Genomic DNA, 20,818 nt, shown 5'->3' with positions numbered 1-20,818 from the left:
CCCCTGATCTCTCTTTTGACGAACATATCAACAATATTTCAGTTCCAGCTACCCGAATAAAGCACTAAATAAATTCAGTTAGTGCTAAACACGGCTGCTAGAATCTTGACTAGAACCCCAAAATTTGATCATATTACTCCAGTGCTAGCCTCTGAATTTCTAAGCAAACAGCTGGAGGCAGGGCTTTCTTCTATAGAGCTCCATTTTTATGGAATGGTCTGCCTATTCATCTGAGAGACGCAGACTGTCTCGACCTTCATTTTTTTCAGTAGGTCCTATGATTGAGTGTAATCTGACTCAGGGGTGTGAAGGTGAACGGAAAGGCACTGGAGCGACGAATCGCCCTTGCCTGGCCGGTTCCCCTCTTTCCACTGGGATTCTCTGCCTCTAACCCTATTACAGGGGCTGAGTCACTGGCTTACTGGTGCTCTTCCATGACGTTCCTAGGAGGGGTACGTCACTTGAGTGGGTTGAGTCACTGACGTGAGCTTCCTGTCCGGGTTGGTGCCCTCCTCGGGTTCGTGCCGTGGGGGAGATCTTTGTGGGCTATACTTGGCCTTGTCTCAGGGTAGTAGGTTGATGGTTGAAGATATCCCTGTAGTGGTGTGGGGGCTGTGCTTTGGCAAAGTGGGTGGGGTTATATCCTACCTGTTTGGCCCTGTCTGGGGGTATCATCGGACAGGACCACAGTGTCTCCCAACCCCTCCTGTCTCAGCCTCCAGTATTTATGCTGCAATAGTTTGTATCAAGGGGCTAGGGTAAGTCTGTTATATCTGGAGTATTTCTCCTGTCTCAACCGGTGTCCTGTGTGAAATTAAGTATGCCCCCTCTAATTCTCTTTTCCTCATTCTTTCTCTCTTTCTTCTCTCTGAGGACCTGAGCCCTAGGACCATGCCTCAGGACTACCTAGCCTGATGACTCCTTGCTGTCCCCAGTCCACCTGGTTATGCTGCTGCTCCAGTTTCAACTGTTCTGCCTGGGGCTATGGAATCCTGACCTGTTCACTGGACCTGCTGTTTTGGACCCTCTCTCTACCGTACCTCTTGTCTCCAACTCTGAATGATCAGCTATGAAAAGCCAACGGACATTTACTCCTGAGGTGCTGACCTGTTGCACCCGCTCTAACCACTGTGATTATTATTATCTGACCCTGCAGGTCATCTATGAAGGTTTGAACATCTTGGACATGTTCTGTTATAATCTCCACCCAGCATAGCCAGAAGAGGACTGGTCCCCCCTCAGAGCCTGGTTCCTCTCTAGGTTTCTTCTTATGTTTCTGGACTTTCTAGGGAGATTTTCCTAGCTACCGTGCCTCCTACATCTGCATTGCTTGCTGTTTGGGGTTTTAGGTTGGGTTTCTGTACAGCACTTTGTGATATCGGCTTACTTAAAAAGGGCTTTATAAATACATTTGCTTGATTGACTGATCTACAAATCACCTTGCATCATGAATAAATACTTATTATTTGTAGATCAGTCCGTCACAATTTACCCACAATGGATCACGGATTTTATGCTCTCAAACACAAACAATGTTACAGTCATGGAACATTTGTGCCAACATGGAGGACAGTGTGTGGAACACGTATATCGAAATTAAAGCATAAAATAATGTATTCACTAATAACATCACTCAACAAAGCACATATTGATAATTTAATTAGACCATTCTATTCACAGGTGATACACAGCTTTTAACATTGATTGGGGCATTGATTATATGATGCTGCTCTCCATTCTCTTTCACTGAGTGTCACTTAGGGACACATCTCCTTAGCAAGAGCTCTTTCTTCCCTTGCTTTCTGCTATAGAGCCCACTCTCTCTTTCTCCCTCTCTGTTTGCTCTCTTCAGCATACAGAACTCTCAGGGGCCGTCTCCATGGTAACATGGAAAGCCCCACGCATCGGCAAGGCAACCAAAGATAAAACGACAAAGACATTTTCCACCAATCAGCTTGTTTTAAAGTGGGTTGATTAGTGTGTGTGTGTGTGTGGGGTTGTTGTTCAGAGTTGTTTGAGACCAGATTGGTTTTGGTGAGCCGTCCTTGACATCCTGGCTCTCCTCTTTCCAGTCCAGTTGAGTCTGGTTCAGTTCTAAACTTCTGCTGTTTGGCCTAGTTCACTTCGCCATTTCCTCAGCAATGGCCTTCCCCATCTTATCCTTCACATACGCCACTTTCTGCCAATCAGACTTGAGCTCCAGCCACTCATAGTATGGCACCTAGGGAAGGACAGAAAGTACAGATTCAGGGGTTTGTCTATCAATAATACTCTTTACCTTGCAATACTATAGCTGACATACACCCAGTAGTGTTTTTATGCAAATCAGGTTTGGAGACAATCTAGGTGGTTCTCTCATTTGGGTAAAAGTCAATCCTTCATCTTCTCTCCTCCATGACCCAGAAACTGATAGGTTGTCAAGATGTGTGTCAATTCATTAGTAAGAAGAGTGTCCTCCCCTCAATTGCCACCTTTCATTGAGGATACTCATGTGTATCCTACCACAGGAACGTTTTTAAATCTGCCACACACCCTTTGAATCAGCTTTTGTTGTCAGTGGAAAAAAACAATGCTACTTATTATTTTATTTATAAAAAGTCAGAACTACCTAATTTGTTTTGATCACTTTAGACATTTATCTTGCAGACTCTCCCCGATTAACTGACCTTTTTCAAAAGAAGGTGAAAGAGGACACAGGAGGTGGACAAATCTAATTGATAAAAGGCCTATGTCTGGAAGTCTGTCACAGGTAAGTTCAGTGGCCTACTAGTTTACCCAGCATGCACCACTGCAGACCTGAGAGCTCTCAGATGAGAGCTAGATGAGAGAGAGCGGTAAGATTGGCTAACGCGATTGTCCTAGATGAGAGTGTGTGCTGGGATTGGCTAAGGAGCTTGGCCTAGATGAGACAGAGCTGCTGCTGCTATTCTCCTGGCTCCTGACTGACTATCAGGCCTTTTTATAACTGGCATCCTTCAGGGAGACAGACCAGCCTGGCCCTGTATGATGCAGCATTAAATGAGCATTAGATTGTTTTTTATAGCATTAGCTAGCCAACTATAGCATCATACGGTACACCGCTAGCCAGCATTAGCCACGATAACAATATCACTATACTAAGTATTGTGACAAGGAAACTAAAAAGTCAAGAGTTAATTTATTGAGGAAAACTGTCCAAAAGTTGGAAACAAACATTATGTTGTCACCTAGAGTCCAATTATTGAATTTCCAAACTATCACAATATTTAATGAGTATACAAAACATTAAGAGCACCTGCTCTTGCCATGACAGACTGACCAGATGAAAGCTGTGATCCCTTATTGATGTCATCTTTTAAATCCACTTCAGTGTAGATGAAGGGGAGGAGACAGGTTAAAAAAGGATTTTAAGCCTTGAGACATGGATTGTGTACAGTGCATTCGGAAAGTATTCAGACCCCTTGACTTTTTCCACATTTTGTCATGTTACAGCCTTATTCTAAAATGTAAAATCATTTTATTCCTCACCAATCTATACACAATACACCATCATGACAAAGGGAAAACAGGTTTAGACATTATTTCAAATGTATTACAAATAAAAAAACAAAGATACCTTATTTGCATACAGCCTAGTGGTTAGAGCATTGGACTAGTAACCGAAAGGTTGCAAGATCGAATCCCCGAGCTGACAAGGTAAAAATCTGCCGTTCTGCCCCTGAACAAGGCAGTTAACCCACTGTTCCTAGGCGGTCATTGAAAACAGAATTTGTTCTTAACTGACTTGCCTAGTTAAATAAAGGTAAAATAAAATGTAAAAAAATCAGACCCCTTGCTATGAGACTCGAAATTGAGCTCAGGTGCACCCTTGAGATGTTTCTACAACTTGATTAGAGGCCACCTGTGGTAAATTCAATTGATTGGACATGATTTGGAAAGGCACACCTGTCTATATAAGGTCCCACAGTTGACAGTGCATGTCAGAGAAAAAAACAAGCCATGAGGTCAAAGGAATTCAAATCCAATTTTATGTCACATACACTGAATACAACAGGTGTAGACCTTACAGTGAAATGCATACTTTCAAGCCAACAAAGCAGTTAAGAAAATACCAACAAAAAAAGTAAGAAGAATAACAAATAATTAAAGAGCAGCAGTAAATAGCAATAGAGGCTATATACAGGGGGTACTGATACAGAGTCAATGTGCAGGGGCACGTGTCGAGGTAATTGAGGTAATATGTGCATGTGAGTTATTAAAGTGACTATGCATAGATACAAGAGTAGCAGCAGCATAGAAGGGGGAGGGGGGCAATGCAAATAGTCTGGGTAGCCATTTGATTAGATGTTCAGGAGTCTTACGGCTTGGAGGTAGAAGCAGTTTAGAAGCCTCTTGGACCTAGGGCGGTATACGTATTTGACTATATCCCGGTATTGATGAACGGGCCGGTTTGGGTTTTTGGTTTACCTTCTATAACGGTATTTTAATGTTTGGTTTGTTAAAATGTGATACGCCGTCTGTAACGTCCATTTGTATAGGTTACCCCGCTACTTGAGTCATCCCTCTCCGCTCTCTCTCTCTCTCTCCATGTTGCTTCCCACACAGACCTGGTCCCACCCCGTCACTCTAGGAGCGCATTTGTTGTTGCTTGACCACGCAACACTTTCGTTCAGACTGCATGGTCAATGCAGCACATGGAACAATGTTGATGACCATGATGTTGTTTCCACTTTGATCTTAATATAAATCCACCAGCGTTCTAGAATTACAATATTTGTGTGTTCCTTACATCTGCAAACAGCTAGTTTGTGTTTTCTTAGCAACTTATGCTAAATCGTGTTAGCTAACTAGCTACTTAAATTAATGAGTCGGGCAAACGTAGCTAGCTAATACAGCCTGATACCAGTGCTAGTGGAGGCCTAAATCAGCATGTTGTTTCTTCAAAAGTACCTTCTATATCAAAGAGGAATAGGCGAAGCATGAATATGTTGGCTACATGAATAAAGATTTAATGTAGCCAAAGATTACAGGGTCACCTAGGAAACTATGAACATCACTTTGGTTCCTACCCAGTCACAACTAGCTAATGGCATTTTTACTCGTTGTCATGTCAAACAACACTGTAATCAAAGTGCCAACTATTATTTATATTCTAACTATAGAATTAGAATAAACATATTTCCATGATTCCAAAAGTTCACCCAAGTGTTTTGATCTAAATCACAATTGCAACATTTGGTTAAAATGAGGGCCCTAGCCCTCACCCTCCGATCCAACAGCTCCCAGACGTGCTCAATGGGTTTGAGATCCGGGCTCTTCGCTGGCCATGGCAGAACACTAACATTCCTGTCTTGCAGGAAATCACGCACAGAACGAGCAGTATGGCTGGTGGCATTGTCATGCTGGAGGGTCATGTCAGGATGAGCTTGCAGGAAGGGTACCACATGAGGGAGGATAATGTCTTCCCTGATGGAGGGATTGTGCGTTCCTGGTGTAACTTGGTCAGTTGTTGTTGCCATCCTGTACCTGTCCCGCAGTTGTGATGTTCGGATGTACCGATGCTGTGCAGGTGTTGTTACACGTGGTCTGCCACTGCGAGGATGATCAGCTGTCTGTCCGGTCTACCTGTAGCTCTGTCTTAGGCGTCTCACAGTACGGAAATTGTGTGCCCTGGCCATATCTGCAGTCTTCATGCCTCCTTGCAGCATGCCTAAGGCACGTTCAGGCAGATGAGCAGGGACCCTGGGCATCTTTCTGTTGGTGTTTTTCAGAGTCAGTAGAAAGGCCTCTTTAGTGTCCTAAGTTTTCATAACTGTCACCTTAATTGCCTACCGTCTGTACGATGTTAGTGTCTTAATTAAGGTCCGTTCCACAGGTGCATTTTCATTAATTGTTTATGGTTCATTGAACAAGCATAGGAAACTGTTTAAACCCTTTACAATGAAGATCTGTGAGGTTATTTGGATTTTTACGAATTATCTTTGAAAGACAGGGTCCCGAAAAAGGGACGTGTATATGCTGCCACTCTAGGGTCACGCACTACTCATAAAGCAAATGTAGAATTTATATGAATCAAAAACATAAAATACCGTCAAATAGCATCAAACATTTGAAAAATACCATGATTTGATATCGTGTGCATATCGCCTAGCTCTTTTAATTTGATTTATTTCACCTTTATTTAACCAGGTAGGCCAGAACAAGTTCTTATTTACAACTGCGACCTGGCCAAGATAAAGTAAAGCAGTGCGACAAAAACAACACATAGTTACACATGGGATAAACAAACGTACAGTCAATAACACAATAGAAAATGTACTTGGACCTAGACTTGGCACTCCAGTACCGCTTGCCGTGCAGAAGCAGAGAGAACAGTCTATGACTCGGGTGACTGGAGTCTGACAATGTTTAGGGCCTTCCTCTGACACCGCCTGGTATAGAGGTCCTGGATGGCAGAAATATTGGACCCGCTGATGTACTGGGCCGTACGCACTACCCTCTGTAGTGCTTTGCGGTCGGAGGCCGAGCAGTTGCCATACCATACTCTCGATGGTGCAGCTGTAAAACTTTTTCAGGATCTGAGGACCCATGCCAAATATTTTCAGTCTCCTGAGGGGGAATAGGTTTTGCCCTCTTCACGACTGTCTTGGTGTGCTTGGACCATATTAGTTTGTTGGTGATGTGGACACCAAGGAACTTGGAAGCTCTCAACCTGCTCCACTGCAGCACCGTCGATGAGAATGGGGACGTGCTCGGTCCTCCTTTTCCTGTAGTCCACAATTATCTCCTTTGTCTTGACAAGTTAAGGGAGAGGTTGTTGTCCTTGCACCACACGGTCAGGTCTCCGACCTCGTCCGTATAGGCCGTCTCATCGTTGTCGGTGATCAGGCCTACTGTTGTGTGATCAGGCCCACTGTTGTGTCGTCAGCAAACTTAATGATGGTGTTGGAGTCGTGCCTGGTCGTGCAGTCATGACTGAACAGGGAGTACAGAAGGGGATTGAGCACTCACCCGAGGGGCCCCTGTGTTGAGGATGAGCGTGGCAGACGTGTTGTTACCTACCCTTACCACCTGGGGGCAGCCCGTCAGGAAGTCCAGGATCCAGTTGCAGAGGGAGGTGTTTAGTCCCAGAGTCCTTAACTTTGTGATGAGCTTTGAGGGCACTACGGTGTTGAACGCTGAGCTGTAGCATTCTCACATAGGTGTTCCTTTTGTCCAGGTGTGAGAGGGCAGTGTGGAGTGCAATAGAGATTGCATCATCTGTGGATCTGTTGGTGCGGTATACAAATTGGAGTGGATCTAGGGTTTCTCGGATAATGGTGTTGTGAGCCATGACTAGCTTTTCAAAGCACTTCATGGCTACAGACGTGAGTGCTACGGGTCATTTAGGCAGGTTACCTTTGTGTTCTTCGGCATAGGGACTATGGTGGTCTGCTTGAAACATGTTGGTATTACAGACTGACAGGGAGAGGTTGAAAATGTTAGTAAAGACACTTGCCAGTTGGTCAGCTCATGCTCGGAGTACACGTTCTGGTAATCTGTCTGGTCCAGCGGCCCTGTGAATGTTGACCTGTTTAAAGGTCTTACTCACATCTCCTGCAGAGAATGCGATCACACAGTCATCCGGAACAGCTGATGCTCTCATGCATGTTTCAGTGTTATTTGCCTCGAAGCAAGCATAAGTTATTTAACTCGTCTGGTAGGCTCGTGTCACTGGGCAGCTCTTGGCTGTGCTTCCCTTCGTAGTCTGTAACAGTTTGCAAGCCCTGCCACATCCGACGAGCATCGGATCCGGTGTAGATTCAATCTTAGTCCTGTATTGATGCTTTGCCTGTTTGATGGTTTGTCAGAAAGCATAGCGGAATTCATTATAAGCTTCCCGCTACATGAAAGGGGCAGCTCCACCCTTTAGCTCAGTGTGAATGGTACTTGTAATCCATAACTTAAGGTTGGGGTATGTACGTACAGTCACTGTGGTGATGACGTCCTCGATACACTTATTGATAAAGCCAGTGACTGATGCGATGTACTCCTCAGTGCCATCAAAAGAATCCGGGAACATATTCAAGTCGTATTCCAACATATTCCTGTAGTATAGCATCGGCTTCATCTGACCACTTTTCTTTATTATTTTAATAGACTGAGTCACTGGTGCTTCCTGCTTTAACTTTTGCTTGTAAGCAGGAATCAGGAGGATAGAGTTATGGTCAGTTTTGCCAAATGGAGGTCGAGGGAGGGCTTTGTACACGTCTCTGTGTGTGAGGTAAAGGTGGTCTACAATTTTTTCTCTCTTGTTGCACATTTAACATGCTGATAGAAATTAGTCTTATCCGTAGAGCTCAGAGACAGGATTGTGTTGAGGCACAGATCTGGGGAAGGGTACCAAAAAAACATCTGTAGCATTGAAGGTTCCCAAGTACACAGTGGCTTCCATCATTCTTGAATGGAAGTGGTTTGTAACCACCAAGACTCTTCCTAAAGCTGGCCACCCGACCAAACTGAGCAATTGGGGGAGAAGGGCCTTGTTCAGGCAGGTGACCGAGAACCAGATGGTTACTCTGACAGAGCTCCAGAGTTCCTCTGTGGAGATGGGAGAACCTTCCAGAAGGACAACCATCTCTGCAGCACTCCACCAATCAGGCCTTTATGGTAGAGTGGCCAGATGGAAGCCACTCCTCTGTAAAAATGAACATGACAGCACGCTTGGAGTTTGCCAAAAGGCACCTAACGGACGATCAGACCATGAGAAACATGATTCTCTAGTCTGATGAAACCAAGATGGAACTCAATGGCCTGAATTCCAAGTGTCACGTCTGGAGGAAACCTAGCACCATCCCTACGGTGAAGCATGGTGGTGGCAGCATCATGCTGTGGGGGTGTTTTTCAGCGGCAGGGACTGGGAGACTAGTCAGGATCCCAGGAAAGTTTAACGCAAAGTACAGAGAGAGATCCATGATAAAAACCTGCTCCAGAACACTCAGGACCACAGACTGGGGAGAAAGTTAATCTTCCAACCGGACAATGACTCTAAGTACACAGCCAAGACAAAGCAGGAGTGGTTTTGGGACAAGTCTCTGAATGTCCTTATATGGCCCAGCCATAGCCTGGACTTGAACCCGATCTAACATCCCTGGAGACACCTGAAAATAGCTGTGCACCGACGTTCCCCCATCCAACCTGACAGAGCTTGAGAGAATCTGAGGAGAAGAATCGGAGAAACTCCCCAAATACACGTGCCAAACTTGTAGCGTCATACCCAAAACTCGAGGCTCTAATCGCTACCAAAGGTACTTCAACAAAGTACCGAGTACAGGGTCTGAATACTTATGTAAATGTTATATTTCAGTATTTTTTTTTTTTTATAAATTAGCAACAATTTCTAAAAATCTGTTTTTGCTTTGTTATTATGGGGTATTGTGTGTAGATTGAGGAGGTAAAAACATTTTAATCCATTTTAGAATAAGGCTGTAACATAACAAAATGTGGAAAAAGTCCAGGGGTCTGAATACTTTCAGAATGCCCTGTACGTGTGCCATTCAAAGGGTAAATGGGCAAGAGAAAACATTTCAGTGCCTTTGAATGGGGTATGGTAGTAGGTGCCAGTTGCACCGGTTTCTGTGTCAAGAACTGCAACGCTGCTGTATTTTTCACATAACAGTTTCCTATGTGTATCAAGAATGGTCCCTACCCAAAGGACATCCAGCCAACTTGACAACTGTGGGAAGCATTGGAGTCAACCTTGGCCAGCATCCCTGTGGAACACTTTTGACACCTTGTCGAGTCCATGCCCTGACGAATTGAGGCTGTTCTGAGGGCAAAAGGGGAGGGTGCAACTCAATATGAAGGTGTCCTTAATGTTTTGTATACTCAGCTTATACAGCAGTTTTTAAAAAGGACAATAGAGTATAGTTCTTTGTGTTTTCTTTTTGCCATGGAAAAGAGATTTGTGTTATACTGACAACCCTATTAGCCACACAAAGAGCGTGTCGTTCTCATAGTCTGTTAATCAGAGAAGGATAAAGAACCATTTTACTTTGTCAGGGTGATGAGTTAATTTGCTGAAGTGGAAACACAGACGAGCATATCTCACACAGCCCATTCCCTATGTAACAACTCTGAGGCACATGCTAAGGGGATGTGCTATGAATCACACCTAGACATCTACAGTGGATGGAAGTCAATTCCCTTTTAACTTCAGAAGACTGCTGTACTGTGCATGTGTTACTTTGAGGCAATGAGCTTCAAGCAGTGTAATGCAGTAATGCTGTGTCCATCCCAGTCTACCTGATCTCCCCCAAGAAGGCTTGTTCTGGTGATTACACCCAAGAGTGTCTGGCCTGGGCTGGAGAGTATGCTGTGGTTAGGGTTTGTGTGTATGCGATAGACAGTTATTGTTATAATGACTGCCAGAACGTCTCTTTCAGTCTACCTGCATCACTCCCTCTCTCCTCATCATCCCTCCATACCTCTACAAGGATAAAGCCAGCCAGTTTGAGATGCCGTCTCATCATGGTGAATCGTCCCAGCAGATCTTTACTCCTGGAGCCATAGTTAGGAAACTCCCAGGTCAAGAACGCTAACCTGCAAAGAGGAGGACTGTCAGAACACATGCACACACACAAACACACACACACACACACACACACACACCCCCTTCTTCCCTCACCTGCATGCACCCTCAGGTAGGGGATTGGTTCCGCCTCCTCCAGGCAGGTGAGGGGCTGTCAGGGTCACCAGGTCCATTGGCTTATTTTCACTGTCCACCACCAGCTCTCCATCTGATAGGACACAACAAGTCAGTCACCTGTTGTTCCAGCCTTACAGTGTTTGTGTGTGCGCGTGTATTCACCTATGGTCCAGCCGTATATAGTGTTGACCCCGGTACGTAGGGCCTCTGCTTTCCCCCCCACCAGATTATCCAGGGCCCCCTTCAGCCCAGTCTGTAGAGGGGAGAGGGGGGAGACCTGGCCCAGGGTGGAGGGAATCAACATGGCCTCTGTAGGCAGGGTGGATGACAGAGACTCTGGGTGTTCTAACTGGAGGGTAGCAATGATGTGGAGGAGCTTCAGGCGATAGTTCTCCACTCGAGACAGACTGCCTTCTGTAAAACAGCAATATAGCAACGCAACATCAAATCAGCAGAATCACCCAAGTCTGTACAGCTGAGAACGCACAGGGCTATGAGCACAGACCACATGAACATCAGTGGATCAGTCCTCTGCTGCCATCTCCTGGGGTGGACCAGTACTAGAGTGTGTATTTACCTGAGAGTTTGGCAACATGTGTGTGTTGGTTGAGGGCTGTGATGTGCTGGGGCTTGGCCTGCTGTAACACACACAGAGACCACACCACGTCTATCTGCAGGAACACCTCCAGGCTAGGGAGAACACCCTCCAGGGCAGAGTGGACCTACATACACACAGGAGGAGACAGTTGACAAACACGGACTACATCCTGGGAAGGTCCTGGGAAGGTAGCCAAATGCCTCTTCCCCTCATCAACCAAAGTTGATAGAACTGTCATGTGCAGCACTGACATGACTCTACATGACTGAGAACCCAGTCGGTTCTACACAATATTTATCCTTGAGTATCCAGGCTGCATCACATCCGGCCGTGATTGGGAGTCCCATAGGGCGGCAGACAATTGGCCCAGCGCCGTCCGGGTCTGGCCAGGGTTGGCAGTCCTTAAATAAGAATTTGTTCTTAACTGACTTACCTGACTAGTTAAATAAAGGTTAAATAAAATGTAAATAAATAAACAGCATAAGGTAAATAAAGAAACAAATTGCTACTCTCATTGTTTACCTTCTTGTAGAACTCCTCCCCCTTGCTGGGCTGGAAGTTGAGCCTGGCCAGTGACATGAGCAGGTTACAAAGCTGCAGTGTGCTGTACTTCTGACTGTTCACGCTGTAGTGCTGAATAGTTTTTTTAAATCAAAAGGAAGAAAATAAGAGGATAAGTTAAAGCAATATTTGTTACTCAAGAAGGCTAGGGGATGACCCAACCAGTTTAAGACGTGTTTAGAAGTGTCTGAGTGTGTGCGGACCTCAGCGAATGCCTCAAACAATGGGAGATGGAGCCACTTGAGGAAGGCTAGTGATTTGGCGCAGCGAGTAACATCGGCAGAACTAATATCTGCCATTCTGGGTAACAACTCGGCTGCCAATCGCTGGAAGATCTGGGAATGGTGGAAATTCAACTTCCCTGAAAGAAAGAAAAATAGAGAGAGAATTTAAAGCCCCCATGCAGTCTTTGTAATTTTATTTTGAAATTATCACTGTATGTCTAATAAATCACTGTGTTCAATTACAGAAAATATTTTTTATAATTTATTTCCCTAAACCTCCTTTGGCCCCTGAAATGATGTCTGATTGTGTGGGCATTTAAGATATTTACATACACAGCCCTGATTGGCTGATAGGATGGTCTAGAGTCCACCACTTACCCAGATGAACAGTCATTGGTCTATTATATTAAGATCATGATGTGGGCCAAATGTTCCATCCCACCTGAACAGGCTGAAATTCCAGGGGCCTCATTCATCAACCGTGCAAACATTTCTTACTCAATTCTGGCATACTTGGAGATTCTAGGATTTGAGTGCACCTCAAATGATAGTATTTATAAAACCGTCACAGGCAAGCAACATATACACGTTTTCATTCATATATATATATATATATATGAATAATCATTGAACACTTATATAATGGTTCCGGAGGGGATGGCTGCCATTTTACGGGCTCCTAACCAACTGTGCTATTTTGTTAGTTTTATTGCATTGTTAGTAACTTATTTTTTACATAAAGTTGCTGCTACTGTCTCTTATGACTAAAAAGAGCTTCTGGACATCAGAACAGCGATTACTCTCCTTAAACTGGACAAAGATTGTTCCTTTAATGAGTCCGACAGCTTCCCCGAGACCAGGCCCAAATCCCCATAATTCACGTGAAGACGGAAATACAGGAGGCTTTTTTTTGCGCACGCACCTTGATAATTGAGGGCACAGGCATTTTTTTCTTACACAAAAAGGGCATATCATCATTTTCACAATTACACGGGGGGGGGGGAAATCACATTAACTGCACTGCCCCTATAAATCTGTTGGAATAAAGAAAAATTCACAGCTGAAATATCAGTTGACCGCAGGTAGTTTGTTGTTAGGTATATTGTTAACAAAGATGGAGAATAACAATGGTACCAGCATTCAACCCTGTGGCACATCCTTTTACATCTCCAGTTTATGTGTGTGTATATTAACAGACATTTCGGTTATTGTTCGGTTTTTAAACAACTTATTGACCTACAGTGATTAAATTATTTGAATTTCATTTTGTTCAGTTTTTTTCTTTGAGCTCAATGCGCACATTTTCTCTAGAAAAAAACAAAAACGGTATGCCTTATTTACTTTGAAGAACTAAACATTATTGATTTTGGCAGACAGCAAAGGCAGCACCTATATGGAGATGAAATGAAATAATAAATTCTAAATAAAACAAATGTAATATCCACAACAACTGAAATATTTTAGTCAAGTGTGTCTATGTACCATATGCGTAGGCGAGGTCCAACAGTAGCGGTGTGGTAAGGTCTGTTGAGGGTTTCTGTAGGAGGTAGTAGGACAGAGCTCTGAGCAGAGGCACTGACCGGCGTCCCTGAGATGCCAGAGACACAGACACCCTGCGGATATCCTCCGCCCCAAACCCTTCAGCTAGCTCTAACGCCTGGGGTGGGAACAGAGAGAGGGGGGAGACAGAGAAAAGAAAAGGAAAAGAAAATCAAAAGAAAAAAGGAGTGTTGGGTTGAGATAGATTTGTTGATGTTGGCAATTACAGTTCCACTCCGCTATATATGTACAGTTGAAGTCGGAAGTTTACATACACTTAGGTTGGAGTCATTAAAACTCATTTTTCAACCAGTCCACACATTTCTCGTTAACAAGCTATAGTTTTGGCAAAGTCGGTTAGGACATCTACTTTGTGCATGACACAAGTAGGCCTTGAAATACATCCACAGGTACACCTCCAATTGACTCAAATTATGTCAATTAGCCTATCAGAAGCTTCTAAAGTCATGACATAATTTTCTGGAATTTTCCAAGAGGTTTAAAAGCACTGTCAACTTAGTGTATGTAAACTTCTGACCCACTGGAATTGTGATACAGATTATTTCACTTATAATTCACTGTCTGTAAACAATTGTTGGAAAAATTACTTATGTCATGCACAAACTAGATTTCCCAACCGACTTGCCAAAACTACAGGTTGTTAACAAGACATTTGTGGAGTGGTTGAAAAACGAGTTTTAATGACTCCAACCTAAGTGTATGTAAACTTCCGACTTCAACTGTATGTATGTATGTATGCATGTACACACACACCATAATGACAAAGCGAAAACCAATATAGGCGTTTTTGCAAATTTATAAAAAAACAAACAGATACCTTATGTAAATAAGTATTCAGACCCTTTGCTAAGACTCGAAATTGAGCTCAGGTGCATCCTTGAGATGTTTCTACAACTTGATTCGAGTCCACCTGTGGTAAATTCAATTGATTGGACATGATTTGGAAAGGCACACACCTGTCTATATAAGGTCCCACAGTTGACAGTGCACATAAGAGCAAAAAACAAGCCATGAGGTCTAAGGAATTGTACATAGAGCTCCGAGACAGGATTGTGTCGAGGCACAGATCTGGAGAAGGGTACCAAAACATGTCTGCAGCATTGAATGTCTCCAAGAACACAGTGGCCTCTATCATTCTTAAATGGAAGAAGTTTGGAACAACCAAAACTCTTCCTAGAGATGGCTGCCCGGCCAAACTGAGCAATCGAGGGAATGAGGGCTTTGATCAGGGAGGTGACCAAGAACCCAATGGTCACTCTGACAGAGCCCCAGAGTTCCTCTGTGGAGATGGGAGAACCTTCCAGAAGGACAACCATCTGTGCTGCACTCCACCAATCAGGCCTTTATGGTAGACAGAAACCACTCCTCAGTAGAAGGCACATGACAACCCACTTAGAGTTGCCAAAAGGCACCTAAAGACTCTCAGACCATGAGAAAAAATATTCTCTGGTCTCATGAAACTCTTTCACCTGAATGCCAAGCATCCCGTCTGGTGAAGCATGGTTGTGGCAGCATCACGATGTGGTGATGTTTTTCTGCGGCAAGGATAAGCAGACTAGTCAGGATCTAGGCAAAGATGAACGGAGCAAAGTACAGAGAGATCCTTAATGAAAACCTGCTCCTGAGCGCTCAGGACCTCAGACTGGGGAAAAGCTTCACATTCCAACAGGACAACGACCCTAAGCACACAGCCAAGACAACGCAGGAGTGGCTTCGGGATAATTCTCTGAATGTCCTTGAGTGGCCCAGCCAGAACCCAGACATGAACCTAATTGAACATCTCTGGAGACCTGAAATAGCTATGCAGCAATGCTCCCCATCCAACCTGACAGAGCTTGACAGGATCTGCAGAGAAGAATCGGAGAAACTCCCCAAATACACGTGCCAAGCTTGTAGCGTCATACCCAAGAAGAATCGAGGCTGTAATCGCTGCCAAAGGTGCTTCAACAAAGTACTAAGTGTCTGAATACCAATGTAAATGTGATATTAAGGGCTTGTAAGTAAGCATTTCACGGTAAGGTCTACCTATACATGTTGTATTCGGCACATATGACAAATAACATTTGATTTGATATTTCAGTTTATTTTTTATAAATTATCAAAAATGTCTAAATCTGTTTTTGCTTTGTTATTGTGTGTAGATTGATGAGGGGGGAAAAACAATGTAATACATTTTAGAATAAAGCAGTAAAGTAACAAAATGTGGAAAAAGGGGTCTGAATACTTTGTTCAATTTTATTGTTATATTACATCGTGTTTTTTTACATCATGTTTTTTATGTTTTTTAGGGCTCGGGAAATAAGAGCATCTTGTCTGCTAAATTAACAAGCAAGCCTATGCCATTGCACAGCCATATGTTTCTACAAGCAAGCGTCACTGCTGAGGTTACTGCCTTTTTGAAGATCATGTTCCATGATATAATATTACCAGTTGATATTAAGGTTTCATTAAATTAATCCTAAATGGCACTTGCTTTTTTATTGACTGAATACTGTGTATATGGGGCAATTTAGCAATTAGGATTTGTTATCTGTAATGGTTATGATACATTTGGCGTTGTTGAGCACTGTTGGCATAGGCCTATAGATAAATGCGCACATTTGTTTCCAGTGCTGTTCTTGTGTTCTAAAAATATATATTTTTAAATTCCTTTGAGTACTCAGAAAATAAATATAGGGTATTTGAACAGTCAAAAAATGGCAAATGCCCATCCCTAATCATTGCGTGCAAGGAATATGGTGACAAATAGTTTATTAAACTAGTCAAGTTTAGTACTAAGTCAATTTGTCCAAACACTTATGACTTTTTAAATTAGAGGGACTAGATACATAAGGTGCTTCATTTCTAAACAGTAAAATAAATATGTATGAAAATACCCTCAAATAAAAGCTAACATTCTTTCCTGTCGCCTAATCTGAAACATTCTGTCTCAAATCTAAAATGCTGGAGTATAGCGACAATTTAAATGTATTTTTATTCACTGTCCAAATACATTTTTGATAACTTTGTGTGTGTAGTGTGGGGGTAGTAGTATAGGTGCTTGTTACCTTATCCTCCAGTCTGTCCATCAGTGCAGGACTGAGGTGTCCAGCCCTAGCCATCAGGGTACTGACTGTTCTGGCGTCAGCGATCTCAGTCCAGCGGAGCTCCAGCTGCTTTAGCGCTGCACTCACCAGCGACACCTCCATCTGACCCTTCCGCCCTGCTCCCCAGTCTGCCAGGAAAGCCAGCTGTTTGTAGGAGAGTCTGCGTACACGCCACAGCACCTCTGTCTGGATGGAGCGTTGTACTGCAGCTGTAGGAGGAACACCCAGAGCAGAGAGGGAGCGCAGCAGAGAGACCAGCGTACCATTCCACACCGACGCTACCTGGGGGAAGAGATACACGCACACACGGTCAATTTACACACACTCAAAGAAACTCTCAGAGAGCACCGAAAGGTTTAGTGAATATTTTGAGCTGCCTTCTGCCCTAACTGTAACCTGCCCCATGTCTCTTGCTTTCATCACTCCTTACCCATCTTCATCCCATCTCAACCCTCCACTTATCTACCCTCACCTTTCCTCATCCTACCTATCCCTTGACCCTTATTACAACACCCTCTCCTACCTGTGCAGTAACCGTGTCCAGTATGTCTAGCAGTCTAGGATCATTCAGCAGCTCAAATTGGTCCATTTTAGCCCCACCTTTCTCTCTCCCAGCCAATCTGACAAGCTGAACCAGAGCCTTAGCTGCCTGATTGGCCTTTCCTCCTTGTGCCGCCCATGCCTGCAGGACATCCTGTGGAGATTGGGCCCTCTCTAAGAGCTCATCCAGCTGGGTGCGTTTGGGCTCGATGGGATACACCTCTTTGACCGAACTCCTGCCCTCACATAGCCCCCTTAACACAGGCTGCCGCCAGGCCTGGGCCCACAGTGGCTCTGCTGGCCCAGCTGCAGGGGTTGGCAGGAGGGCAGCGACGGCTGAGGCCTGGGGGGGCCTGGGGAGGAGACGGGCACATCGGCCCAGCAGACGGCTGGTCATGGAGAAACAGAGAGCAGCACGAGACCAGAGAGAGCAGCACAAGGCCAGAGAGAAGCGAGACACGTATTCACAACACAGCAGCCAGAGTCACCATGCTAACACCTGAGAGAAAGAGAAAGAGAAAGAGAGAGAGTTAATTCAAGAGAGTGAATATCACTCAGTGGTTCTCATTCTTTTTTTGGTTCCTGAACCTACGATCACATGTTGCTATGCCCAACTAACCCCTTCATGTGCAACTTTATGATAAGGACTATATGTTCTTATTCTCCGTAGTCTGTCGGTCATGGACTGCTGTCAACAAGCTTACCCTAGCTATCTTGAGACGCTTTAGCAATTAGTAACAGTAACGTGGGGATTGTGTTGTGTAACATAACATTGTGTCAACAATCGTGTAGCCTGTACTACTACAAACCAAATATTTGCAGGAAATCAATGATTAGACATGGTTGTGACAAGTAGTCATAGTGGACTGAGCTGAATTAACGTCACTAGCAACATTTCAGTCTCAAAAGCTGAGCTGCCATCAAGCGTATTCTGACCTTGCCGACTAGGGTTTCTGCCGTTCTAGCTATTACAATTATGAAACTCAGACTGGCAACATTCTCTGCATTCACAACTACACCTGTGACAGGTCTTAGGTAGACATATAAATACATGTAGTTGCCATTTATATCTTTAAAGGACTGTTCTTACCTTGATAAATAAGATAGAAAGCTAGTGGCAGAAGACGAAGGCGACATTCACATGGAGCTGTCAGCAATAGTCGCAAGAAAATGACCTCAAAGCTACCAGTGTCACATGATTGTCGGACGAAGCTGCGATTGGTCCACTTGTTTCAAGGCACTTTAGATCGTCTTTTTTTATTGCAGAACCTGGTCTTGATGTCTATGCGCGGAACCCATATAATTAGATACACACAGTGGTGTAAAGTTATTCTGCCCTTGAATTGCGTTCCCATGCAAAACTAGACAGATAGTTAACAACTAACTAAGTAACTTTTCTTGAATTAATATATTGAAAACGTTTATGTTGCGAAACTGCAAAATACAGAAAAGAATATACTTTAGTATTCAATTCACAGTTGCATAAATACAAAGCACGTGCCAAAGTACCATGCATCTGGCATGATGCCAAACCGTATAGCTAATTGTTACTCATATGGTAATTGTCTAATTCCTTTAATTACTCTAATAATGTGCAACCACCTCTGTACAATAACAAAGCATATTACACTAGAAACAGTAACAAAACTACAGTATTGTATGTTTTACAATTCGTTTACATGACGCACGAGCAAAGTAATACAGCTGACGTCATACATGAAAGGAAAGGCCATGTGTGTGAGTAAATGCAACCAACTAACATTGATAAGTAAGCAATTATATCAATAACAAGATTATCATCACTAGCAATATGCTTGAATCTAACTTACAAACAAATATTTTCCAAGGCTGAAGCGTGACAAGAACTAACTGCAATGAAAGACCTGCACCGTAGCGTTGTTTCTAGCTGCTTCTCTGCGTGCAGAACGACTACTCTACTTCCTGTTTCCGTACAGTCTTTCTAAGTACCAGAAAGCTCCACTGGGGAGCAATAAACATCATGGAACACAATGAAAATCCATCTTAACCACTGTAATAAAATCATCTGTTACCTTCTAACAGGACGCCAGCACAAAAGTACAAATACTTTAAAGTACTACTTAAGTAGGTTTTTGGGGTATCTGTACTTTACTATTTATATTTTTGACAACTTTTACTTTTACTTCACTACATTCATAAAGAAAATAATGTATTTTTTACTCCATACATTTTCCATGACACCCAAAAGAAATCGTTACATTTTTGAATGCTTAGCAGGACAGGCAAATGATCCAATACATGCATTTATCAAGAAAACATCCCCGGTCATCCCTACTGCTTCTGGTCTGGCGGACACACTAAACACACATGCTTTGTTTGTAAATTATGTCTGACTGTTGGAGATCCGTAAATTTAAAAAACAAAAAATAAAGCCGTCTGGTTTGCTTAATATAAGGAATTTGAATGATTTATACTTTTACTTTTGATTCTTAAGTATATTTAAAACCAAATACTTTTTTACTTTTACTCTAGTACTATTTTACTGGGTGAGATTCACTTTTACTTGAGTCATTTTCTATTGAGGTATCTTTACTTGCACTGAAGTATGACAATATGGTATTTTTTCCACCCCTGAATACACAGTTAACAGCCCATTAAGAAGTGTTCGCTAAGTCTCTCAATTGAAATTTAGTAAATGTTTTGAAACACATTTCATAGTCTCAAAACTGTAAAACGTCTCACTGTTTTCCATCAAATTGAAAAACCTCTAAAAATAAATGTTATACTTTCATGTGAGATTTCCTATAAGCCACATTTACAAATGTAAAAGCTGTTGAGTCAGAAAAGTCAAACAATTACTATGTTAAAACACCCCTTTGGGAAGATTTATATATATATTTTTACATTTGACATTTTAGTAATTTAGCAATGCTCTTCTCCAGAGCGACTTACAGTAGTGAGTGCATACATTTCCATACTTTTTCTGCACTTTTTCGTAGATTGTTTCCGCCAATCATCCGTCCCATGACATCCCATGATAATAAAAGCAAGAAACAAACACCAGACAGTACCAGTCAAAAGGTTGGACACACCTACCCATTCAAAGGTTTTTCTTTATTTTTACTATTTTCTACATTGTAGATATCAAAGCTATGAAATAACACACATGGAATCATGCCGTAACCAAAAAAGTGTTAATGAGGAAGTCACCTGGAATGCATTTCAATTGTCATGTGTGCCTGGCATAAAACTTCTTAGGGCTGCAATCCCGTTAACGGGATCGATATGACAACAGCCAGTGAAAGTGCAGGGCGCCAAATTCAAAACAACAGAAATCTCAAAATTTAAATTCCTCAAACATACATGTATCTTATACCGTTTTAAAGGTAATCTTGTTGTTAATCCCACCTCAGTGTCCGATTTCAAATAGGCTTTACAGCGAAAGCACCACAAACGATTATGTTTGGTCACCACGAACTCACAGAAAAACACAGCCATTTTTCCAGCCAGAGAGGAGTCACAAAAAGCACAAATAGATATAAAATGAATCACTAACCTTTGATAATCTTCATCAGATGACACTCATAGGACTTCATGTTACACA

General features: G+C 43.0%; 1 protein-coding gene across 3 annotated transcripts; it reads right to left on the bottom strand.

The window, feature by feature from the left end:
• Positions 1–1,641: 1,641 nt before the first annotated feature.
• Positions 1,642–19,162, bottom strand: LOC115102852 (FAST kinase domain-containing protein 4-like). 3 transcript variants are annotated; one of them, XM_065008958.1, is made up of 12 exons: positions 19,065–19,156; positions 18,326–18,517; positions 17,219–17,734; positions 16,657–16,977; positions 13,532–13,706; positions 12,029–12,186; positions 11,787–11,897; positions 11,244–11,388; positions 10,829–11,080; positions 10,646–10,757; positions 10,446–10,560; positions 1,642–2,221 (listed from the first exon to the last, which is right to left on the bottom strand). In XM_065008958.1, the coding sequence occupies exons 3-12, from the start codon at positions 17,630–17,632 to the stop codon at positions 2,120–2,122; spliced, it is 1,905 nt and encodes a 634-aa protein (XP_064865030.1). In that variant the 5' UTR covers positions 17,633–17,734; positions 18,326–18,517; positions 19,065–19,156; the 3' UTR covers positions 1,642–2,119. The 3 variants fall into 3 exon arrangements, with proteins under 3 accessions (XP_064865030.1, XP_029479100.2, XP_029479091.2); XM_029623240.2 differs by lacking the exon at positions 18,326–18,517 and having other exon boundaries at positions 19,065–19,162; XM_029623231.2 differs by lacking the exon at positions 19,065–19,156 and having other exon boundaries at positions 18,326–19,052.
• Between the last annotated feature and the right edge of the window lie 1,656 nt (positions 19,163–20,818).

The sequence above is a fragment of the Oncorhynchus nerka genome, linkage group LG3 (genome assembly GCF_034236695.1).
Source record: "Oncorhynchus nerka isolate Pitt River linkage group LG3, Oner_Uvic_2.0, whole genome shotgun sequence".
In the NCBI taxonomy this organism is placed as follows: Eukaryota; Metazoa; Chordata; class Actinopteri; order Salmoniformes; family Salmonidae; genus Oncorhynchus; species Oncorhynchus nerka.
This window is presented reverse-complemented; position numbering and strand designations above follow the sequence as displayed.